This window comes from Heterodontus francisci, chromosome 26, assembly GCF_036365525.1.
Source record: "Heterodontus francisci isolate sHetFra1 chromosome 26, sHetFra1.hap1, whole genome shotgun sequence".
NCBI lineage: Eukaryota > Metazoa > Chordata > Chondrichthyes > Heterodontiformes > Heterodontidae > Heterodontus > Heterodontus francisci.
The window spans coordinates 43,983,201-44,009,972 of NC_090396.1; the positions used below are offsets into that span (position 1 = coordinate 43,983,201).

The following is a 26,772-nucleotide window of genomic DNA, read 5'->3' on the forward strand; positions in this document are numbered from 1 at the left end:
TGCATCAGAAGCAAATTAGGAGCAGCATTGATTGAATTATCTTCCACTTTTAGCTGTATCCCAAGTGGAAATACTCAGCTTTGCATTTGCAAAACTGTTTTATTAGAGATGCCGGATCCAAAGCATCTTCATGCAGCTTGTCAGTAAAACAATGTGCTTTTATATTTACTGCTTTTGTAGCTCAGTTCACAGGACAGCAATGTCCATACATACTTACATTGCTAAAACTTGCACTATTGTCACTATAGCACAATTATTGACCCACCTCCCTGGCACAGCTTGATGAGGCCAATTGTTGCACCTCTACTGCCACCCCAACAGTGATCAGCTAACTCAGCACAGATCTGTACAAAAGGAAACATCAAGGGAGCTATGAAAGTTTGTGCTTTAACTCCTGTTTTCGGTTGAGAATAAATGTATGACACTACTTACTTTGGAAAGCTATTTAGTTTAGAATCACTGTACTTGGCAAAATTTATAGATAGTAAGCTACATCTCAAAATAGGCCACATGAAATAAAACTGTAAGTGAGAAACTATCATTGAACAGGTTAAGATGTTCATTAAAATAGTAGAGAGGGATTTGATACAGATTTTGGCATAGATACATTTAAGGGGAAGCTAGATAAGCATATGCAGGAGAAAGGAATAGAAGGATATGGTGATCTGGTGAGATGAAATACAGTGGGAGTGCTTGTGTGGAGGATAAACAGTGGTTGGTTTCTGTCCTGTAAATTCTATGTAATTCTATGATATAAGAATGTTAAGCATTTGTGGAGCAACATTGTTAATCGTAATTTGCAGCAGGTGAAAAAAGTTAGAATCTATGGAAAATCTTTCACAGATCAGGAAGAATTTTACTTAATGTCGCTTTACTAGTGCTTGAATTTGAGCAATTTCAACATTAAGGTTAAAAGTTTTTACAAGTGCAAACTGGTCAGATGGACCACTTCCTTCAATGTTATTAACTCATTTCTTTTGTCTTTCATTATTTATTCATTACTTTCCACAGAACTGCTGGCAGCTGAGAAAATGTTTTAGCTGCAGATTAAAACATTAAAACAGAAAAGTTACCCACAGATTCTAGCACTTTTCACATGAAGCTGCAAATTACTATTAGCAATCTATGAAGCCGTAACATACTTAGATCAAATTCCTCTTGACTATTAACATGAAAGTTAACTCTTGTTATATTTCCCACTGGGAATCTAAAAATACTCATGCTGATAATTCCTTCTTTGCTGATTTACATCACAGATAGTGAGTGAGATTTGAGCTGTATTTACATCAAATGTTCCCCACAGCTGTGAAAGTCATAGCCCTGTGATCATCTGGTGGATAATTTCCATTCCCAATAATAGATTGAGGGTGTGGTGAAGGGGGTGAACTATTAGCATCTAACCATGCAATGCGTGACTCAGCCCATGGGTGGTTTCATCATTATGTTTTATAGGATCCTTTTCCTCCAATGTGCCAAAGAACAACTGAGATAAAACGGACTGGAGGGCATGTCCTACGAAGAAAGATTGAGGGAGCTAGGGCTTTTCTCATTGGAGCGAAGAAGGATGAGAGGTGACTTGATAGAGGGGTACAAGATGATGAGAGGCATAGATAGAGTGGATAGTCAGAGACTTTTTCCCAGGGTGGAAAGGGCTATCACCAGGGGGCATAAATTTAGGGTGATTGGAGGAAGATTTCGGGGAGATGTCAGAGGTAGGTTCTTTACACAGAGAGTGGTGGGTGCGTGGAATGTGTTGCCAGCGGTGGTAGTAGAAGCAGATACATTAGGGGCATTTAAGCGACTCTTGGATAGGTACATGGATGATAGTAGAATGAAGGGTAGGTAGTTACTTAGATCTTGAGTAGCTTAAAGGTTCGGCACAACATCGTGGGCCGAAGGGCCTGTACTGTGCTGTACTGTTCTATGTAACCCAGCTTTGTTTTCAGAACACAACCATTATTTGGGATGTCTAGAAACTTTCCTTTTCATGAGAAACATTGTCTTATTTTCATAACAGAATATACCTGTTAGTCATTGCTGCACCCTGGCATTGGACACTTCCAGATAAATGAACTTTCCAAACAAATTGATGAAAAATGATATTGCTTCCGTTGTTTCAAGTCATGTTACCTTCCACTCAATTCTGCCAAATGCATTTTCCCAGCTTCCTCTGCTCCTTGTTCACTGCCTGCATTAGGCAGATTTCCTTTTCTTCTCAGTAGAAAAAGGTCAATTGTTTGAGGAACTGCTTCCTCGCTGCTTTCCACAACAATGAGTCAAACACTGAGGCACAATTGAATCAGTCAGAACCAGTTCTGTTTTCATGATGCCACACATCATAATTAAAAACAGTGGAAGGGCTCACAGTACTCTTTCAGAGGGATGGCATGTACACTGATGTGTGGTAGACTTTTACAGCACCAGAGAAACATTCAAGTATGGATTAACAAAGGCATTTGGAATGATCTTAAGCTCTCAGCATTAACCCTTAGTGCAGTCCATTCCTCCTAGCAGTGATGAAGATTTCCCAACACCAACTTCTCAAATCACTGCTGGGGTAAGCTGCTCCTATCACAATTTATCTTAACTAGAAATTTTCTTCATATTTACAAATAACACAGTAATATGAACAGACAAAAAGTAAGTGGGAAAAGACCATCCATTCTGCTCCATCCACCATGATGTATCCACACTCATTGACCCACTCCTAAACCAGCAGATTGGTGGAGTCAGAGTCAAATTCCCTTGCTGTCACGAGGGAAGGTGCACTAATTTTTGGCTGGACTAGTAAATACAAGTGCTTAATTTTACTGCCACACATTTCTAATGTTGCACATTAAGGCAGATTTGTATGGAACACATTGCAAATTTCTTTAACTTTTCCTTAAAATTTTTGAAGTAGTAAACATACACTAGGCTATCTCATTCCACTTGTATTAAAACAAAAAGCTACACAGTTTGGTAATGTAACTATTGAAAAATATGCAATTCCACCTGCTGTACTCAGCATGACCAGTAAACACGTGTGTAATGAAATGGGTTAATTTTTTTAAAGAAAAAAGTGACATGATTTCTATTTCTAATTTTTATATGAATATCATTTCAGAAACTGTTCTGAATGAACTGATACACTAGACAGTGAGAAGCAGCTGCTGTTTTTGGAAGAACACTGAAGCATGCTGGGATAGTTACCATCTCCACTGATGTTAAATCAACTGTTTTTTTTTAAACACTTGATCTGAAACCCTACCAAAACAGCTCTCTGCTGAAGATATTGCTGTTGACTTATTTGATGCAAAAATCATGAAAACTCAACAAAAGTCAGAAAAAATTGAACTCTGCAGAAATTAATCAGAATGATTTGTAAATGTAAATTTTAAATACACGACTTCAAAAAATCTCTAAATGAGCAGAATGATATATGAAACACTGCTCAGACAATGTAAATGTTGAGTACTCTAGGTACAAGGGAGAAGAACTCACCAAGTAGGTACTAAACCAGAAAAGACTTGCAGCAGTTGGAAAGAACGTGAGTTAATATGAGGTATTTCTGGCTGCCTAAGCACAGAATCACATATACAAAGTCTTCATTTAATCATAAAGTATAGCTAAAATATTGAACAGTAACAATAAATATGAAATGCAGTTTATAAAGTTCTTATTTAATATTAAGGTCCACTTGCCATAAACTCAATGTGAGTGGAATACCCTTAACTAGTATTATTTAGAAGGGAAGAAAAGCAAGTTTAGAATACTGAATGACAAAGAGAGAGAGTAAGAATACATGATACAAAGGCAAATGACCAGGGCAGACAGAGAGCATGGACAGTGACAAACTGCCATTGAAATCTGCTTTATGGTTCTCACATGTGCAGCTAAAGGAATGTAAGCACATTATGAACTACTGTTTGACAACTAACAGCACACAGTAAATTTCCTTAGCTATAAACAATCACTTGTTCTAGGCTTTCTAATTAGCTTCCAGTTTAACAGTTCTTAACCTTTAGAGCAGAAGCACTGCACATTTTCTGACGTATGATCAGTTTTCTCCCCTTTCCTTCCGTGTTTCAGCATTTTACTGTGCTGACTAAGAATGATTCACTACCATGTCAGATTAAATTTCTTGTACTTGGGCACGGGAAGAAAATTGGTTTCTAAGGTTTTGATTATATCCTCTGTCAAACATTAATCAGTTTCCCTTGTCAAGTTTATTTCATAGCCCTGAGTTTCTCTGCATCTTTTCTGCCCCAGATACCATGGAAACTGTTGCTATGATAATAATGAGTGGTCATCTAAACAACTGGGGTTGGGGTTAAAGCTCAGGGTTGTAGCTGCATCTGAGGTGTGAAAAATTTACTTGATGTAATTTTTAAGGTTAAATAATCTTCTGTTCCTTTCTTCATTATTGCAGCTGTTCAAGCCCACATCTTGAAGGCAGAGAAGGCTGGTGAATGGTGGAAGTTCACAGTGAATATCATATCTGTCTACAAACAAGGGGTAAAACGGATACGACGGGGAGACCAATTCCTCTGGGTCCGCTCAAAGGATGTAGCCTGCAAATGCCCAAAAGTAAAAACAGGGAAGAAGTACCTGCTCTTGGGGAACGATGAGGACTCTCCTGACCAGAATGGGGTTGTAGCAAACAAAACCAGTTTGGTAATACAGTGGAGGGACACGTGGGCAAGGAGGCTGCGAAAGTTCCAGCAGAGGGAGAAGAAAGGCAAGTGCAAGAAGGCATAAAGAGAGACTGCGCTGCTTGATTGTGAGCAGGAACCGATGTTAGGATAAAATTAGGAACTTGTGAAGGAACTCATCTAACAGTTTGGGATTTTGGAATTGCCAAGTTTGCACCTAATGCTGATTTCAAATTCAAAAATAAACAAGATACAAAAAAAAGATGGACTACTCTTTACATAACAGCTCCAAATGTTCTGAAATGAACGACATATGTTTCACAACCAAAATCCTTTCACAGTTGCTCTTCTCTGCATAAAGCAGTATGGGTTTTGTTAAAGGGGCACAAACTGATGATAGTGGACAATTGCTGGGAGCCATGCCAAGACTGGTTTGATCCCAACTTATGCGGTTAACTTTTTAGTTGTGTAGTTAACCCAAAATGTTTCAGTTTCTATCTTCTTCCCCAACCCAGTTTACATTTGGCACAATACCTAGTGCTACATTGTAAGCAGATGTGCCAAGACCTTCAGCCTTTGGCAATCATTGTGGACATTATATTCCTTACTACAATATTTTCAGAGACGGAGAAAAAATACATTAAAAACCTTCGAAGTGCCATAGCAACACTTTGCTTTCACTAAGTACCAAGATTCATCTCACACTTGTTAAGTTCGCTAGTGTTTTCTCATTTCTAGGCTGGTGATTGCTCTGCTTACTATTCAGGATACAACACTGCTCCCAAGATTAAAGGATTATGCCCCTCTGATAAATTCTCCAAGCTTGTTGTGCACCTATTTTAAAGCTGAATTGTGATAAATTGAATCCACCGACGATCTGCAAAAAGACTGGCAGCAAAACAGCCTCAAATCAAATTAATGCTAAAAATAAATCTTTAAATAGAAAGAAAAGCCTTTCAGTATAAAATTACTGAAATAAAGCTATATTTTGTTTTCAAATAAATTCTGTTACAGGTTCACAGAATCACTCCACAAGAACAGAATAAAAAGTAAATTCACCAACACTTGGTTCTTGTATCCCTCTTCAAAACCTTAACATATAGTCAAATTCATTAAAGTTTCTATTTGTATAATTAGTACTTCATTAAAAGCCTTGGATAGATTTAAAACTACTTTCGACTGGAAATATAACTTTCTTGATAAAACTACAACCAGAGGATGTACCAGATTCCTCTTCCCACACCCGACAGGCCTGGTGGTTCAGATCCATCACCTACACAGTAAACTTCACACCTACATCACTTTGTAACTGTGTAGATGATTACAGGCAATGATTTACTGCACGTTCCAGTGACCAATTTCAGTTCCACTGGGGCAAGGTGACATCTCAACCTTGCTGATCAGTATCTCCATCAAGTAACCAACACAGGTCACACAAATGACCCTTGCCTTTGCTGTGACCCTGTTTGCAAGTGTGCGCAGCTCATTCTCTAATCAATCACAACAGCAGACTAAAAAATATAAAAGTAGAAAAAAACTAACATTAAACCAGTCACATATTATCACTTTAAGACATTGCAGAAAGTTGCTTTCTTAGTCTAAAAATAAGAGGTACTGAAGAAATGAATGAGTTTTGTAACAGGGTAAACATCCTCAAGGTACCTCAGTTACAGTTAGCGTGTGACGACTATAAGACTGACATAATTGGAAGTGTGTTTATATTGATGTAATGTAGTTCTGGATAAAGACTTTTATATCAGTTCAGCCATACTCCAGCTAACTTAGACTTTATTATGACTCTTTCCCCTGTTACACAGACCTGTCGGGCTCTGCTTTTACCTGTTAATAAATTGAACTGTAAATGTTGTTTAGTTATGGTCATTGCATAGTTTGCAATGTTTTCCTACAATGCATACTAATATATTATCATTATTATATATGAATATATTTAATTACACATAAAAATTTGTGGATTTTTTGGTTGTTAGATGGCTGTAATTGAACCAGATGTGAACATGTACTATAACTGCAGAACACCCACACTTGATAGAATTAAATCCAGAATTCAGTTGAATAAAGTCTTGTAAACAATACCACATAGGACTTGCTGTGGATTATTCTTGATGTGAATTTTGGACATACAAAAGACACAAACAGCACTAAAAAGTGAAAGAAATGGAATCCTGTGAGTAACACAACCAGGTTGCACAATCTAGGTCTTTTGAAAGATTAAAATTCTCTCTGTGCTATGTTCATAAGACAACTGATACCGCAGAGTGCGTTAAAAGGCAGTGATACGTGAAAAGGTTCAAATGACATCAAACACAAAAGTGCAGCTTGAGTAATTCATGAATACTGTCTGAACCCAGGGATGTGCTGTTGCCTTGTAACACAGTCCCTGTGGAAGTATTATTCTTCATAATACAGAAGGTACTAGGGAGAAATTTCAGATGTTTTTCCTATCATGAAATTCTGATGAAACATTGAGCAGTAAATTTACAGAAATGTTACCTAGGTCAAATTATGATATAAAATGTAATTACCCTTTAACACCATTGGAAATAAATATATGGAAGCTTTTTTGCTTAGAAGGGACGCTATCCATTCTGCTCAGAGATACAAAGATGTCTATGGCAGATGTTTATGTCTATGTTTACTGCTTTTAAATCCATATATATTATATTAGTATTTGTCAATGATAGGACATGAAATGCAGGTACATTAATAGATGACTGGAAGGAAGTTAAACGTACTCTAACAAAGCGGCTACCACCTGGTGCATTAACAGGTGACAAAAAGCCTCTGGTTTCAATTCCTGGTCTGAGCTGAGTTGACTGTTTTCAGCTGGGAAAATTGTGGTCCTTACTATTCCCAGGCTCCTCCATAACCAAATAGCCCACACTGATCATGTCTTGAGTTCACAAGTTAAGAATAGCCAATTGAGATTCTGGGGGTTTCTGGTACTATACCCCAGCAAAGGTCAGTGCCTGCAATGAAAATTAATGAATAAATAGGGAAGAAAATTGGAAAAAATTATGAGATCCTAAAGCAAATTTTGAATAGCTGATAAAACATCACTTGAATCCTAAAATTCCATTATAGTCTTAAACAAATCCTGCAGAATCCATTACTTTACAGAATATGGAACACATATGTAATTGTACAGCTGACATTTTACTAATATATTATCATTATTATATATGAATATATTTAATTACACATAAAAATTTGTGGATTTTTTGGTTGTTAGATGGCTGTAATTGAACCAGATGAACCAGATGTTTTTAACTGCCTAGGCCTTATGCTCTACAATTCTCTCCCTAAACTCTCCATTTCCCTTTCCTCCTCCAAGACCCTCCTTAAGATCCACCTCTTTGACTAAGATTTTGGTCACCCCTCCCATATCGCCTTCTTTGGCTTAGCATCCATATCCTCTTTACAATTCTATGAAATGCTGTGAGATATCTTCTACATTAAAGGTTCCATACAAATGGTGGTTGGGGTGGTGTTGTTGATGTCCATGAAGTTCTAGCATGAGTTATTGCCTTCCAGAAAAGTTCATTTAGTGGGAAGAAAATTAGAAGGGTGCAATTTAAAATAAATTGTTTACTGACAGTGCCCAACTTCCAATAAAATTAGCCAAGTTATAAAGTTTGAAAACATTGGACAAGCAATTGTAACTTCTTTTAACTGTTGTCGTCATGGTCTATTCAGCTTCACATGATAACATGCAAGTATCTGTTACCATTTCAACATGTGATCAAACAACCTTTAGAAATGCAACCAGGGGACAAAAAGGGAATAGGTTAAAAGTATAATCTGACTTGGTACAATTTGTTCCTTTGGTTTCTTTTAGGTAAAACCACTGAATTAATTAGTTTTGGTAATTTAACTGACTACATCTCAGTAAAATATGTAAGATTTTAACTTTTCTTCTCAATTTATATAGTTGTGTTCTCAGAAACATTTTTTTAAAAAGGGGAAAAAAATTAAATAATTTGGCATGAAACTCATTTCCATGTCGCGAATGTAATACTTACTCAAAAGTTTAAAAGGGTATCGGATAGGCTCTATACAAAAATTCAGATGTAGCACTTCATACAAGGTCACCTTAATTATTGACCACAACAAATCTAACTAACTAACTACAATTTATTTGCTAAAGTATTCAATTTACATTGTATTGATTAGTTTTACAGGGTGTCACCTAATTTTCAGACTCACTAGTGCATTAGCTGCTCTCTGGTAGCCTCATATATGTGATATAGTAACTATAGAATTGTTTTCTGATGGTCACAAAAGAAAGCAATTGTCATATTCAAACAGACAACATTTTTTTTTAAACAGCCCATTTATAGAGTACCTAAAACAACAAACAGGTAGAGGTTCAACTTTATTTTGAGAAAGTTCCAATATGATAACAGACAGGAAAATAGTTTAAATGTGTACACAATATTTTCAGTTAAGCTTCCCAGATCTCAAATGATTTAACAGATGCGTGCTTCCCACCCAATACCAGGAAACAAAAGCTCTTGCACGTTTAAAAAGCCACCCATGTAACCACTAAACTATTTACCATCTAGAGAAATTCCTCAAAATGTTCCAACATGAAGAATGGTCAATGAATGACCCCAGTTCAGTGATGGTGGTAAGGCTGGCACAGCAGGAGAAAGGAAAATACAATTATTTCATTTCCTCTTCATGACTGAACTAACTTATTGTTGATTTTATGCAACTTCTGTAAATAAATAAATTCATATCTGTACTACAACAATAAAAAAAACCCAAGCAAATTAAAATTAACCATGTGCATTTGTTGTGACTGAGGTCAAGTGATATAACTGAGCTGATTTAATCAGGCTGCCTTTTACTCATTTAAAATGTTCTCTATGATCGATCAATCATTGTTGCCATCTCATTGTACTTAGCAAGGATGATTTTTTTCCCCCTTTGATTTTATATAGCCCAATTAGAGGTGCATGTGGTGGAAGCAGAGTCTGAATTAGTCCAGAGAGGCTGATTGCTCTTCTGTTACTTTTTTTTCTTGAAAGCAGTTAAATAGGTAAACAGATGGGCCACATTTCTGACACCACCTTAAATTCTCAGGGCAGGACTGAAACCTCTTAACCCAGGAAAGTAGTTCTTAGTTTGCTTTATCCTTCAAGCATTTTGAACACTGCCTGGGTTAGCTTTGGAGAGAAGCAATGATGTAGAATTTTGCCAAAATCCTTATCTCAAAATTATGCACCCTAGCCAGAGCCTAAGATTCTCAAAAACTACAGACAAATGGGTGGTCCCACTATCTTTAGCAACACAGTGATGAAATTCTGTCTTTTATAATGCACACAAAGAAAATTAGAATTTTAACCCGAGTTAAAACTGATGTTCTGCAAATCTTGAATTTGCATATTACGACAAAGTTAGCTACTACACATAAAAGACACGGTGTAAAAAGAGTTGAAAGATATTTATTCATAGACCAATATTGTAAATATTTGTACTAAATACTTATAAAAATTGAATACATAACAATGTAAATTAAGTACATAAAGTCACCAAATTATAAGGAAATGGTTTGCAATTACTGTTCTGTTAGATTGGAATTTCCACACTGAAAGCAATTTGTTCCAAGTTTTAATTTCACGAAGGCGTGTGAACAGTAACACTGTTTACAGGCAGTGAGATAGCACACACTCCCTATGCCCTACGAAGAGCCCCTTCACTGACCCTGCAAGCAATGAGAAAAGCATTTTCCCTGGGAAAGCAGAGTAATCGTGTGAGTGAGCAGAAACTGCCTAATTTACCAAGATTGAGCATTTTAAATTATCATGTCCACCTCATTTAAAGAATAAAATTATAATCAGACACGCTGTAAAAAGAACGGAAGAACTAAGTAACAAAACAATGTAAAACCGCTTTAAGCATTCTATTAGTTCATTGTTTAGAACGTGTCTAAAATGTAACATTTCATTAAAACATTTTTCTGAATTTATTGTAAATACACTGGTTTAGTTTCAGCAAGGGAAACAAAGTATCAAGTACTGAAATTTGGAGTGTCCCTAAATCTTTGTCAAGAGAAAAATATATACATGCAGATTGAGGAACTTTGAGGCAACTGCTCAAAAAGATAAATAGAAGCCATTAGTTACAGGCTTTAGATGCAGCATTAACCCCCACCCCCCCCCCCCCCCCCACCATTCAGCAGTTACAAACATCATTGCTGAATTTAAGGCAGAAAATTAATTCAGAGATAGAAATCTTATAGTAAGAAATGAAATAAATGAGTTTTGTTTTGGCCTTGATTAAACCAGTTTTTCACAAGTGCTAGATAATAGAAGAATAGCGTATTAAACACATTAAAACATATTCTATTGCTTGATTAGGGATACTTATTTGAATCTTGACCCAGTGATCGCAGGAAGAACATGTTTCTCACTTTTCCACTTTAGCATCCAGTCCATATTCACTGAAGAGAGTAGTTTTGTGCCAGTGTTGCTTCATTAGCTTGTTGGCCATACAGCAACCACAACAATGGCAATCAGCAGCAATACAATAACCACGAGCATTCCTACAATAAATGAAAATATCACTCATTTACAATGACTACCCATATTTAATAGAAGGTATCATTTTACAATTAAAAGAGCATCAACACCGAATCCAAACTATTTGAAAGTGGCTGCATCCCACAGTAATTATCACCTTTTAGTGACTGCAAAAAGGGCTCATAAAACAACTGGATGAGTTCACTGTGTTATTGCTACAATCTGTAAACCAATTTCCAATTTTATATAAAAGCATAACAAGCCTTTGACTAAAAAACTATACAAATTGACTAAGAAACTCAAACCCTAAGTTGTAAATACATTTTAAAGCCAACTTTTTCATACCAGGAACATTAATGACAGCAACTAAAAAGATGGTTTCATTAAACATAAACTGTTTCCTTCAGCATGTTCAAACTCCAGTCACAATAACTGCAATGTATAACTTTTGCTTTTTTTCAGTGACTTCCTCTTGACAATCTGTCATAAACATAGTAAATTTGGGTAACTGGGCAAAGTAACCAAATTAGATATATTCAAGTTGTGCAAAGTTGTAAGACTGAGAGCAACCAACCATACAATTATGTCATTTGCAGGTAACTGGCAAAATAAATTGGGAAGAATTAATTATATCTTTGCCTGTTTCTGTTAAATATCTACTATGTCATTAAACCATTATTTATGCAAAGATTTCTGTTTACTATTGTCCTGGAATTGTGTAAACATATTTTATGGGCTTTGAGACATGTATAAATATTGACATTCAAGTTATAATATTTTGCATGTAAGAACTAAATTTCAAAAGCAAATTTTCTTCACAAAATTTTGTGACAGTAATCTTAGTGAATCTTTGTGCAAAACTACAAAAAATGTGCAAGCAGAAGGGTTGCTGTTTTAAGTATTTTAAAGGTAGGCCTTCAAACATGCAGGCAAAAATCTAAATGTTACACAAGCTCGTCGTTCCTCTGAAAAAGACAAAAAAAAAGCAGATGAAAATAAAGGCACACCTGGTCTCCCTAAATAAACTTGCATACTGAAAAGATGGAAGACAATGGTGGAAGCAATGGGTTGGCTGCACATAAACAGTGAATGAATGTGCGAGAATGGCTACCAAAAACATAAAGGTGATTGGAGGAACTGTCTTTTACACCCTGGTTTGGTTATTTTGTGACCCACAGCCAGGCTGCTGATAAGTAAAACAGTCAAAGGGGACAAAATCTGCAGAAAACAAATAGCACTGGCATTGAAAGTACAAGCTGTATAGGTTATCAATGAGACAAGGGTTCAGTTAGGGAGGACAATTGAATTGCAGCTCACCCATGCTGTATGCCCAGAAAACAAAGAGCTACTGTGGTGGATCAAACCAGCAAAAGGACGACAACAGATGAGGCACTCTAGCGGTGAGCAAGGGCAGACTGGAATGTAACACTATTTTTAGCATAATTTTATGGAATTACTATTTTATAAAAAGGAGATCTAGGATTAAATGCTGGAAAATGCACCATTCATTCCAATATTTTGTTATCCTCCAATGTCATTATTCTCCAATACAAACTGCCTTCTCTTCTGTTGCCAAATCACTTGTACAACACTCATTTGACATGCTGCACTTGCGTTGTCCCTCACAGTGATTTCAGAATGAATTGGGAGAGACCTAAAACAGGTCAGCAAAGGTGCTTTGGGCAAGGAGAGCCAGTACAGGAAAGGGGTGGGAAGTACCACCTAAAATACTGATGGTTGGGAGGCACATTTTATTCTCAGTTTATGATGTCATTGAACTTCGCAAGCAGGTTAAAGCCCACTCAATATTCATTCTCCACATAATACATACCAACCATCTATTACTCTTTATTTTACACATTCTATGGATGGAATACTGTACTCCACTTGAGAAAACTTCAGTACCAGGTATAAAGTTAATGCTGCTCACCAGTCAATCACTGCAACTAATTATATCTATCAGTAAAATGGCAACTTTTTATTGAATTTCAGCTTCTCTCTAGTACCTCCAAACCCTTTCTATTCAATCCAGCAACTTCTAATTTTTTCCCAGGCAATGTTTATTTACACAGCATCCTTCAAAGTCTGTGAAGTAGTTTTGTAATTATTTTTAAAACAGCCATACAAAGCTTTCTTACTATTTTATGCTTTAAGCTCTGCTGTAAAAATTGCAAATAATTAACTTGACAAAGATGTAAGGCTATTTTTCAAGGAGGCTCTTGTAATATCATGAAGTCCATAAGTTATGTTTACAGTCAAAGAATGAACCAGAGCCTAAATTCTTCTCGGGTACAAAAAGTTGCATTATATAGTGAAAAAAATTCCTCAAGACATTCTCTTTCCAAAACGCAACATTGGTATCAGCAGTGTTTTATCATTACTCTTAAAAAAAATACTTTTCTTCCTACCCACATTGATATGTTACACTGAGCAGAAAAACAACTAAATCTGTTCACTGACATATAATGGTGTGCTCAACACACAGCATTTGCCCACCTACATTATCAGAAACAAAACAAAGAGTCATTCAGATCTATGTGACATAAAATAAAAAAATGTGCCACTATTGTAGGGTCAATTCACCAATACAGGTGAAAGTATTCATGGCTTCTAACACCCTCCCACTCTATCATTTACTCTATGCAAAACAGCAGACAACAAACAGCTCATTAAAAACTATCAAAATCTGAAGTGGGCTCCATTTTGCATCACACTTTAAAATAAAAGTAGCCTCATTACCAACCGAAAAAGATTACTTAATTTGAATAAAAATTATAACTTGTATTTATCACAGGGAGGAAGAATCTAAACTCTAAGATATCCTCCTATTTCAAGTCAATTGAATATTGAATCACAGTTGCACAGAATTTCATCAACTGTAATTTCCCATACGACTTTCCTTCCATGAGAAAGATGCTGCTTACAAAGTATTAAGCGGGCTGGCTATTTTAGGCAATTCAATAAGTCTTTTGCACCTCATTACAGTGCAATAACTGTAATTATCTATATATTTAGTTAGCCTTGCCATAACCAAAAATTGACACTCCTCCCATATTACATTCCTTGGACTCCACGGTGTACTTGTGCAGAACATTTACAAATGTGGTTACAGGTAGTATCAACCAAGAGTTTGTAGGGCACAAACAAATGGTCAAAGCTCTTATAACAAAACATGCTGAATTAGTTTGAAACCATTATCAGAAAGTTTCAGGCATCTTAATTATTTAATTTTTAAGAGGCATTTTTCTTCACTTCCCTTCTGTTCTTCTGAAGTATCTCCATGTCATAGCAAGATTATGTAGCCAATCATGTTCCCTGGGCTCTGCCCAAGCTCCAGCATTACAAAAATTGCAACATTTTTTGTTTTCTGATTGTCTATGAGAAGGCTTTGGTTTTCACTTAACTGCTCCATAACAGCACTATTATATTCATAATTCACCATTTGGAGGATTGTGAATGCTACTCATTCAAAAGGATGCACTTCAAGGTCTTAGACTTTGTCTTCCAATTTTTGTTTCTTCATTTTAACATTTTATAGAATTCTTTGAACTCTTTGGTATTGTATTTCTTAAAGTAAGAGATTAACACCCTTGACACAGGTTGATCTCTGGTTAATAATCCACAAATTTGATGAACCTAAATGTGCAATCCTGCAAGAAAACTCAATTTTGCTATGAAGTGTAATTGCATTTATGTTGAGACACACAAATATTTAAACCCATGTTAGCTGCAAAGTAAATATTTAATACAAGTTAATGGCAGATAATACTTACAGAATGTGTAATGACATGATTACAAGTGTGTTTCAGTCAAGTTGACACCAAAAAACCCCAGCAAATTACAACTTCCAACATGTATCAATGCATTACATTTATGCTGATCTGTGCATGCAAAGAGATTGCAGTTTAAAAATGATGTCCAATTTTATGTCAGGATGAGCTAAGGATGGACACAATTCCTTGCCTGCATTTTACATCCCTGCTTACTCTGCCAATCCCAGCTTTCCATGTTGTAAACCATGTCCATCACTTTTCTGCTGCTTCCAACTCTTGTGAATAAATTTTTTGCCCATGTCTGGTATCAAAATTTCTGCCAACAAAAATAACCATCCAACTAAGATTCCTACCATGCAGCTGACTGCACAGATTCAAATATTAAGGCTAAATTATACCACCAGAGAGCAGTACAACAGGACCAAAAATGCAAGTCCTAATCTTAACTACAGTATGCAAAGTGCACTTTTTCTTCACAAATTATTTTCCTTTCACAGATTTGGGACTTAGTTCAAGGTTTCCAGCAATTCTGCTCTTTAACCAGCTGTTCTCATATGCATGGCAATGGTTTTGATGTCCCCCCTGCCCTGCCCTCCCCCACCACCAACCCACTATGGGGAAGTGCCTGGTCTCTGAAAAGCAGCAAGGTTGAGATTGAGAACTCTCATTCCAGGAATTACAGGCTTGAACCTGCATCTTTCTACAAAGTTCTGCCTGCTGCAGCCCTGAAGCAAAGTGCTACTACAGTATCCACCATTAACCATGTTAGTATAAAATTATACTGGCTTGCCAATCATTATGCTGAGCTCAGAGCTCATAAGTAACATTTTAACAGATTTTACAGTACAAAATACAGAAACTAGATAAAGATATTTGAGGTATCAACTAGAATGTGGAAACAAGCCATTTTTTAAAATTTACAAAGAATTAAAAAATACACTTTAATGTAAAGGTAAGTATATTTGCAGCCATAAATAATGAATTAACCTAGTACATTCTAATTTTCATTTTCAAAGTTGTGTCTAATTCATAAATGTAGTGTAAACATAATGGCCGGAATTTTACGCTGGGCGGTCGGGAGCCGGACTCCGACGTAAATGTCGGTGCTGATCCCGCTCCTGCCCAGCCTGGGGATCCGTCCCGTATTTTATGGATCCCCAGGCTTTAATTGGCCCGAGGCGGGACTTCCACCCGCTTGAGGGAGGAGGTCCCGCCTCAGTGAGCTGCCGGCCAATCAGCAGGCCGGCAGCTCTTAGTCTCAGCAGCGCCACCGGGAGCGGTGGCCACTGCTGAGACTGCAGCCCAGCTGACGGAGGAGGATGCAATGGAACCGGGACAGAAGGTAAGTTCGGGCAGCCTCACCAGGGGAAATCGGTCGTGCCCTGGTGAGGCTAGGGTGGTCGTTTGGGGGGAGGGAGACATCTTGGATCCCGGGGTTGGGTTGGGAGGTGGGGACGGCCCTCAATCGGGCACCCTGTGCCCGATTGCCAGGCGCCCCCCCCCCCACCCCCCGCCCGGGGTGCGGAAAGGCCGACAGCTATGGCTGGGTGGCCTTTCACGTCCCCAGCACACCCGCTTACCACGGGTAAAATACACGTGGAGGTGGGCGAGGGCCCTTAAGTGGCCACTTAAGGGTCTTGATTGGCCTTGGGCAGGCGGGCCGCTTCTCACCCCCCGCCGGACCTCCATAAACTTGGTCGGAGGCGGAATCGGGGCGGGTAGGCCTCCCGGAGCCTGCCGCTCAATTTTACGCCGCCCTCACGCCACCATCCGACCCGCTGGGGCGGCGTAAAATTCCGGCCAATAACTTACAAAAATATCCAGTAACATTACTTTTGCCGTACAAATAGATTGTCAATCAAGAGCTGCTGTATTATAATGACAGTGATATTATATATTACCCATGTGCAAAAATTTAGAAAATTATCTCTTTATTTCTGTTAGCCTCTCTCTACTTGACTTTCATTCTGTAATTCTTTCTTTCTCCTTCTATCTTTGCTCATCTTTAGATCTTAGCTTCCCTCTTTTTGCCTTCCAGATATTTTTGTTGTTTCTGTATTTGTCTCTGAATTTGTCCCCGACTTGCTTGCAGTTGGTGCAATTTTTTCCTTGATTCTATCTCATCTCGTCGATGGAATCCACCTTCTGCTCACAACTCCAAACCACCCAACTTCCTTTCCTGGTCGTCATGCTAGCTGACATTGTAAATGGTTCCTGCACCTCAGATACAGCCCCTTCCTTTTCAGTCATCACTGCTCATCAAAAAAAAAAGCACCCTTGATTGTCCTTGCAAACTACTGCTGCATCTCCAATCTCCTTTCCTTTGTCAAGTCCTTGAATGTGTTGTTGCCTCCTAAATTTAAGTCCATCTTTCTATCAACTTCCTGTTTGTATTTTTCAAATCAGGTTTCCACCTCTGTTACAGCATCATAAACAACCCTAACCAAAGTCATAAATGGCATCCTCTGTAAATGTGATCATGGTGCAATATTTCCCCTTAAAATTCACTGCAGCTTTTAACATGTTTGACCACACCATCCTCCTCCAATGCCTCTTCTCAGATGTCCAGCTCAGTGGAACTGCCCTCATGGTCCCACTCTTAGCTAACGGTTCACAGCCAGAGTACCTCTAAGCAATGGCTTCTCTTCCTGTCCCTTAACCATTACCTCTGGAGTCCCCCAAGAACCTATATCCTTTTTCTTCCTCACCTACATGATGCCCTTTGGGACATTATCCACAGTTCACATGTACGCTGACGACATCCAGTTCTATATCTTCATCACACGCCTCTCAACCTCCCACTGCCTCAATGTTATCAGATTGCTTGTTTGACATCATTTGCAAATGAGTCACAATTTCTTCCAGCTAAATATTGGGAAGATGAAAGCCACGATCTTCAGCCTCTATCACAACTCCACATCCTTGTCAGTGATTTCCCTGGCCACTGTCTCAGGTTTCTCCAGACTATTTGCAAGTTCGGAATCCTCTTCGGAATTTTGAGCTGAATTTGTAATGCCATAGCTCTCCATCACGAAGACTGCCGATTTTCACACTGCCTGTCTCCACTCATTTGCTGCTGAAAACCTCGTTCATTCTTTGTCACCTCCAGACTCAATTACCTCAATGCTTCAGATTTTTTTTTCATGTTTTTGCTTGTGGCTAGGGCTTTCATTATTCTGTCATTTAACACCCTCTCTGCACTAACGCTTTGTATTTCATCACACCATCAACACACTCTTTGTCTTTGCCCCATGACCTCCTTGTCAGTTATTCTCTGTGACCCTCTGTCCTATCAACACCTTCCCTTTTGCCCCACCTCCACTTTATTTGCTTAAAACCTATTACATTTTTAACTTTTGCCAGTTCTGATGTAAGGTCACTGACCTGAAATGTTAACTTTGCTTCTCTCTCCACAGATGCTGCCAGACCTGCTCAGTATTTCCAGCATTTTTTTGGTTTTATCTCCCAAAACTCTGCTGCTTGTATTCTATCTGCACCAATTGCTGCTCAGCTATTACTTCTGCTCTCGCTGACCTACCAACCTTTGTAACCTACTGCAGCCATCCCTTGTACCTTCTGGTGTTCTGATTCTGGCCTTGTATGCATCCTTTCCCCCTTTGGCCACCTGTGGCTTCACCCACAGGCCCTATGCTCTGAAATTCCAGCCCTAAAACCCTCTGGCTCCAACTCCTCCTTTAAAATCCTTGAAAGAAAATAAAGCCTCAGAGAAAAACTGATAGGAAAGAGGGAGGAGGGAAACAGGCTGAAGGTGAGGGGGCCTCTGACCTCTCACCAGGGATGGAGCTGTGGTTGAAGGATGGGGAAAGGTCAAACTCCAGAATTGAAAGACTTGGCTTGGCATAGCATAGCCACAATAATATCCTCAAAAGCTATGTTCCTGTACATGTCAGACTCAAAAATATAACACAAATGCATTCGGGAATTCAAGTTTGAGTGAATTATTTGCAATCTGTTTTGGTCAAGTCTTGACACACAGATGTCAACCTTGGCTCAGTTTGCAGCACTTTCATCTGAGTCAGAAGATTGTGGGTTCAAGTCTCACTCCATAGTCTTGAGCACTAAAATCTAGGCTGACACTCCAGTGCAGTACGGAAGGAGTGCTGCACTGTCGAAGGTACTGTCCTTTGGATGGGACATTAAATAGAGGTCCCATCTGCTCTCTCAAGTTGATGTAAAAGATCCCATGGCACTGTTTTAAAGAAGAGCAGGGAAGTTGACCCCCCCCTCCCCCATGCTGGTCAATAAACCAACATCACTAAAATCATCATCAATAACATCACAATCCTGTCTGCGGGAGCTTGCTGTGTGCAATTTGGCTGCCTCGATTCCTAGATTACCACAATGACCACACTTCAAAAAAAGTACTTCAACTGCTTGGGACATCCTGAAGTCATGAAAGGTGCTATATAAATCTTTCTTTCTTTCTATACAAAAGTGGCTAGCCTCAAAAGGGGTTGGAGGGGGGGGGGATGGTGGAAAGAGGTAGGTCATGTTTTCCTTGAACAATCACCAACCCCCACAACACTTCTCCTGCTACTGCTCTCAATACCTTCTCTGGAGGGTGCATGTGCATGTTGAAGATAAAGGGTTAAGAGTGAGATGACTGTTTTCAAATACCTTGCCCCTCCTTTGCTCTGTAATCTACCCCAACCCTATAACCCTCCAAGATTTCTGTTGTTCTCCAGTTCTGGTCTCTTGTACATCCCTGATTCAGTTGTGCCACGATTGCTGGCCGTGCCTTCAGCTGTCTAGACCCTAACCTCTGGAATTTCCTTCCAAAACCTTCCCGCCTCTCTTTCTTCCTTTAAGGGAGTCCTAAAAACCTACCTTTTTGATCAAGCTTTTTGTTATCTGACCTAATATCTCCTTATGTGGCTCGGTGTTAAACACACTTGTAAAGTGCCTTGGGATGTTTATTATGTTAAAGGCACTAAATAAATGGAAATTGTTGTGGTGTGACAATAGAGCGTGGAGACTGGAGGATGCAGACAATGAATTGGTATCTCAAAGGAGAAAAGGTAATGCTAGTGATGGGAGGAGAAAGTGGGAAAGGCGGGGGATCCTGGGAAAAGAGGGAGTTAGAGGATGCAATGAGACTGGGGGCAGGGGAAGATGTTGAGCTTGGAAGGTAACTACTGGGGGCCATATTTTCTCTGTGTTCCTAAACCCAAATGCAGCTGCTGCCATTGATGGCACATTTCACCTCCCCAACACACCATGTCACTCATCATCTCCCACTGGAAAGGAAGCAAGTGAAAGATGAAAAAAGAAGCAACAAGAGATAGGGCTACAGAAAAACAGGAGAGAAAAGACAGAAAAACAGAAATAGAAGGGACAGAAAGAAACAATAATATAAAGATAACAGAGACAGATAAGAGGGAGGCCACAACCTTGAACTTAGTGTGAACCAACAATACTGCCCATTACTTATAGCAAGAATGTGTGCAATTTATAAAGTAAGACAGATATAAGTGATCTAAAAAAATTACGTTGGATTTCAATTTGTTCTTGAATATTCTGTTATCTATAAAAGTAATATAAAATTGTCTGTAAGCAAACCTAAGGTTACAAACTGAAGGAAGAATGATAAAGAGGTCCTCATACAAAAACAGTATGTAAAAAGCGACAGTCAAATGACAATAAAGACCTCAAAGCCTGTGATTTGTGAACGGTAGTCACAATCATTCGAATTTAATTGCAATCTGGGATCTGTCAAAAGATCCTGGTATCTGCTGAAATTTGTCAAAAGTTGAATTTAGCAAATTTAATTACCTGAGGTGCTTGTTCAGTGATGCAATATATCATGTGTACACACATATACATATGTGCATATATACATACATATGTAGGTTCTCTCTGCACCACTCAGGTCACACTACAGAATGATATTGACTGTATTCATGAAGATTGCTGCAGCTGGATCATCTTCTTTACTGGATTATGTTGGCATTGATGTGTAGCTAATTTGGCGAGGAGAAAAAAAATGAAAAGGGAAAGAGTTCTGCTTGTGAAATTCAGTTATCCATAGTAATATAATGGTTGGAATGACCAGAACCTGCCTTTTCCTTCATTTCTGCAATGTGGAAGAGATTAATAACTGGTTTAACAATCAACTATATTGTTCATGTTCATTTGAACTGTTGTCAAGTTTGATGACTGCAGGCAGGTTCTGCCACAGTGATCTCAAAAGCACATCTTTAGTAACCGGATACACATTTTCAGAAAGATATATACTCAGAAAATGTACTAGTTTGTCAATTGACAATTGTTAGTGCAAATAACAGCACTGCTCTTTAGGCGAATAAAATGTGCTCTCTATGCATAAACCCTGCAGTACATAGTGTTGGTCTGCACAATATAGTACCACTAGTAGGTTCAACAGTCTTCAGACTTCCTCGACTTGGCCACTTCTCTGTACAGGAAAGTCTATTTCTGGTCAGCTTACCATTTATTCAGCACCAGCCACACACACCCCCAACCCCCAATGTTACAAATCAATGGTATCAAGTTGCATATGTGAATTGCTACAAATTCATCTCTGCTTCAAAAATCACTTCATTAAATCACAAAACAATCCTTGACTACACCTCACTGGTTTCCCAAAGTTCATGCAGTTCCCTGCCTGCAGTTTTTGCTCCCAGTCATACTGAATGAGATAATTCACAATTGTTTTCTACAACAGTCTTTTAATAGTCACTTTGTCCTCTATGACACTGTTCCCCTATCAACTCAACTGCAGCTGTATGCTTGGAAAAAATATTGGCATGACTGGTAGAATCACCCACTAAAAGGTGATTATCAATCCATTTTAATGTAAGCCAACTTTATGTTTGTAACTGAAGTTTCTTTTAAAATGGAAATTTAACCATATGTATATGTAAAAGATTAAATTGAAACAAAAAACAGAAAGAAAAAACATATTTCAGCAAACCAAATGCATTTCCAATCTCTAAACTGTAACCACAAAATGTCTTAATATAAGGAGTGTGTTATGTCTTAACCTTACAGACTCTATTTAGGAACCACTGCCATTAAGGCAGTGATAAAAGCACATCCTTTATGGAAGAAAAATTACAAGTGGCACATTTTTCCAGACATTGTGCTACTTACTTGCACAGCTCCAGAACCTCAACTCTCTGACTGGATTATCCAAATTTAAATTTTAAATTTATGAGGTTTAAAACTTGCAACTATGTTGGTAATTTGCATCCATCTATCAACAGGATGATAGTAATGTCCGCTAACTGGAGAAATTGAGGACTATCCTAATTGGCAATTGTGGAAAAGTAATCCTGGATTGGTGTAAGTGCTAGATGTTGACCCTTATTGGGAAACCACTGCACACCACCACCCCACCACCCCCCCACCACCCACCCCCCCCCCCCCCCCCCACCACCCCCGGAAAAAATCAGCTGCTCAAGATTTTGCATCATAACAGTACAAATGCATAATGTAGTACAAAAGGCAAGAGAGGAAAAAAGTGAGAATGGGAATGCTATATGCATTAAAAATGTCTATGGTTTATCCTTTCACTTCTACTGATATAATGTAATAACAGCCCTTACTCTTGGCTTTATCATTTAAGAACAAATTGGCAAATTTGACAAGTGACAAATAATACCCTTTATATATTTTGAAAGCCCAAAGGGTAGAAATTGGTTTAAACCCATTTCCGACCATGTATACATATCTAAGGCCCAAAATTGGTCCCTTTGATTCATTTAAATAATTGTCGGTTGCCAGCACTATTCGCACCACTCACTGGCAGCTCACACAATGAGCTGACCCCATTCAAAGGCAGTCTGAACCACTTAAAGGGAAGGTGCACTTTAACTGCAGGTAAACGTAATTGAAGATTGTGGATAATGGAAAGCACAGAAAAAGCCGCAAGGACTCCCCATTTTTTGACCCTGCATTGAAGGCATTGGTGAAGGAGGTCAGCAGGAGGATGGACATCTTCTATCCACCAGATGGCCAAAAGACATCAAGGCAAGCTGCCGGGCACAAATGGACAGAGGTGGCAAAGAAGATCAGTGCCAGAAATATCACCTCACCATCTTTCACACACCGGCAACAATATTCTATCCTAATATACATGTCCTCAAAACTTCTCACTACTCTAACACTGACACACGTCCTTCTATCTTTCAGGGCAAGCACACACACAATAACACGGTATAGGCAACCACAGGAAGAGAGCCACAGTTCATCCATGTGCTATCCCCACTTGATAAACAGGTAATAGACATTAGAGGAGCAGGGGGTGTGACAGAAGGATGACATCTGGTGAGGCTACAGAATAAAGTCCCATCGGGTTTTAAGTTATCTTCCTCTCATTCCCTTCTCACTTAAATCTCACCCTCACACAAATAACTAATTGCTGCTGCTTTCAGGAACTGCTCATCTGTCTCTGCTTACTCATACCACTAAATGCTGACACGTCCTTTTCTTTTACTTCAGGTCTAGAAGCTCCATACAGCCTTTAGGGAACAGAAGAAGAGGGCAGCACTGCAGAAGAGAAAGCACCACTTGACCTTACATTTCCAGACACAGAAGCAGGGGGATATGACACCCAGGAAGCAGTTCGTTAGAGGGAGTGGGTATAGGTGAAGCCATGCAAAGCCGAGCAAACATAAATATGACTAATGGCAATTCACACTGACCTTCTAAGTCCATTGCCCTACCTGCCAACAAGGAAGCTTGTGCACAATTTTGGAAAGCTTGGAGTAGTCCAGCTCCAACTTGTGTGCTGACCTTGCACATGACATCAAGACCACTCAGTTACCATAGAGAAAATCGGTAGCTCTGCTGATAGCTTTGATGGGAGTTCAGACTACTGTCACCTTAACTCTGGGATCCAGCATCTCTCTTGGCTTACAAAGCTTGAAGGGCAGCATGCATAGTAGCTTTGAGAGCCTATCAGCAAGCATGCATTCTCTTCTTGCACACAGCCTGGGAGTGCTTGTTGGTTCCAGACAGCTGGTCCAGACTGCCCTAGCTGAAGATGAGTCCCAGCAATCTGCAGTCAGGACCTCAACAGCCAAAGCTCCTCGAGGTTGCCAACCATGGCCATTTAAGTGCCCTCAGGGGAAGTTCAGCAGCCTTCCACTTCCCCAGGTGTAGCTACTGAGGAACCAACTCAGAAGCACTATAATAGATAATGAAGTACGTGAGACCCTAACCGACTGTTCAAGCCACTGGGTGGGTTAAGGAAGTGACATTTCAGGGGCACACAGATACCCATTTCACAAAACGATCCCGGATTCAGGTGCAGGACCCTCATTAGCATATTTAAATATGCCTGCATTAGTTTCAGATGACCGCTAGGGGACATCTAATAAGCATCTGAACTAATGTGGTACCAGGCACACTTCCGGCGTGGAATGTCACGCTGAAGAAATTGACTTCATAGTCCATGTGACATGCATACCAATTTCTACCCCCTCTAATGTATAACTAATAATGTCTTCCACTTCATGCAGGAGGCCTCTATAGCTTTCATAAATCGCCCCATCTTATTTAGGACTGGAAGAAATGCCCAATTTAATTTGCTTGGGGCTTGCTTCAATTTAGAACTACCCACTAGACTGTACATGGAAGTTAATACAAGATAGACATCAGTAATTACTAATTACTGCACCAACATAACTGAGATGGTTCATTGGGCCAACTGTGCTACAGTTCATTATTTGTTATGCTATTGCAGAACTGAAATGACCTTCAATTGTGATGCTGACAGCAAATTAAATTGATAAGTGATGCAGTATGATCTGCTGCACAATAATAAATCCACATAATAATCCTCAAAAAGAAAGAAATCCAGAAATGGCATTAAATAAGTGAGCAGTACATTGGGGTACTCAGCTGTATATGTAGAAAATTTATGAAAGAAACCTTTTGTTTTACTTATCTTCGACATATAACTGGACACACAAACATGCACATCTCCCATCACAAAAATCATGAACACTTAATTGGTAAATTACTGGAGTATTACAAACAGTGTGGCTAATCATATTTTCTTTTGCGTTCATGAGAACTTCATTCTCTACTTGATAATGAATTCACGGTCCATTACAACCAAATCAGAGGCCCTCTGTTAAAAGTTAACACCAAACGCTTTCTAAAACTATTCAATTTTTCTTCAAATGTTACCAATGGACTATTCATCTGATTGAACCTCATGATGTGTTAACACATGATCAGAATATAAACAAGTTTTGAATTTTATATGAAAAGAAATACTCTGATACTTCAATATAATTGCAGCACTTGATGACAAGTAGACTCTACTTATTTCCAGTGTTTAAACTGCTTCACTCCAATAATTCTTTCAAAGCTTACAGCAATAAGCCTAAGTAGCACTGGAGAATGGAACAATTTTCCATTTTGCACTTAGTGAGAGTATAAAATACGATGACTAGTAAAACAGTGCTTCCTACATTGCTCCATAAAATGGGGTTTACGCACGAAGCTCACAAGAGTGATCTTTCTGCAGTCGATATTGGTCCAGAATTTGATGTCAAAATAACGGCAGGGCTAATGGCAGTCACCATTATTTATAGGCACATGGTACAGAAACTTCAGATGAAGGGCAGATGCATGGTTAATTGTGAATATCCAAAAGCTGCTGTCCAAGTTGTGCCACTTCACCATTAGCTACGTGAAAATAGCAACTTGCCCTTAGCTTCCCTCATATTTTGGAACTTGCTGTATTTGCCCATTAATTGTCTATTAAACGCACCACAGAAAGTCAAGTCTAATTTCAAGCTAAGTACCAGTGTTAATGACATGCTAAGTATTAATGACTGCCCATTAACCTCTCTGGCACCAAAAATTTGAAGTGTGGAGACTCATTCTTTCAGATTTTGAATGTTTTAGGGGAGATGAGGTGCCAAACTGGCAAAGCTACAATGCAGGATGCCATGCATGTTAAACAGGAAAAACAGTATGCTGTAGACAGAACTAAGCAATACCACAACTAATGGATCAGATCAAAGCTCTGCAGTGCTGTCACATCCAGTGGTGAATGATGGCGGACAATTAAAGTAACCGGTGGAGGAGGCTCCACAAACACCCCCATCCTCAACAATGAGGGAGTCCAGCATATCAGTGCAAAAGACAAGGCTGAAGCATTTGCAGCCATCTTCAGTCAGAAGTGCCGAGTGGATGATGCATCTCGCCCGCCTCCTGAGGTCCCCACCATCATAAATGCCAGTCTTCAGAAAATTACATTAAATCCATGTAGTACTGAAGAGTTATGCACCAGAATTAGCCATGCACTTAGTAGCTGTATTGGAACAGCTTGACAACACAGGAATCCACCTGACAATGTGGAAAATTGCCTAGGTATGTCCTGTGTAGAAAAAGCAGGACTAATCCAATCCTGCCAATTACTGTCCCATCAGTCTACTCTTAATGATCAGCAAAGGGATGACAGGTGATGTCGATACTGCCATCAAGCAGCACTTACTCACTAATGATCAGTTTGGGTTCTGCCAGGGCCACTCAGCTCCAGACCTCATTCCAGTCTTGGTCCAAACATAGACAAAAGAGCTGAATTCCAGAGGTGAGATAGAGTAACTGCCCTTGACATCAATGAAGCATTTGACCAAGTGTGGCATCAAGGAGCCCTAGAAAAATTGAAGTCGATAAGAATTCGGGAAAACTCTCCACTGGTTGGAGTCATATTTAGCGCAAAGGAAAGTGGTTGTGGTTCTTGGAGGCCAATCATCTCAGCCCCAGAACATCGCTGTAGGAGTTCCTCAGGACAGTGTCCTCAGCCCAACCACCTTGTTT

General features: G+C 39.0%; 2 protein-coding genes across 6 annotated transcripts in view; one reads left to right on the forward strand and one right to left on the reverse strand.

The window, feature by feature from the left end:
• ntn1a (netrin 1a) overlaps positions 1-6,721 on the forward strand; it is a 196,903-nt gene extending 190,182 nt beyond the window's left edge. For both annotated transcript variants that reach the window (XM_068058118.1, XM_068058119.1), the window contains one exon: positions 4,412-6,721. In XM_068058118.1, the coding sequence (XP_067914219.1) occupies positions 4,412-4,740 (329 nt within the window). In that variant the 3' untranslated portion in view covers positions 4,741-6,721. The remainder of the gene's footprint in view (positions 1-4,411) is intronic.
• The window catches only part of stx8 (syntaxin 8), a 425,779-nt gene that overhangs the window by 139,867 nt on the left and 259,140 nt on the right, over positions 1-26,772 (reverse strand). The window contains exon 8 of one of the 4 annotated variants that reach the window (XM_068058122.1): positions 10,831-11,202. The exons of 2 other annotated variants lie outside the window; for them this stretch is intronic. In XM_068058122.1, coding sequence (XP_067914223.1) covers positions 11,135-11,202 — 68 coding nt within the window. In that variant the 3' untranslated portion in view covers positions 10,831-11,134. Of the gene's footprint in view, positions 1-10,830; positions 11,203-26,772 lie in introns of those variants that run through there. One more of the 4 variants, XR_010977561.1, reaches the window with a different exon arrangement.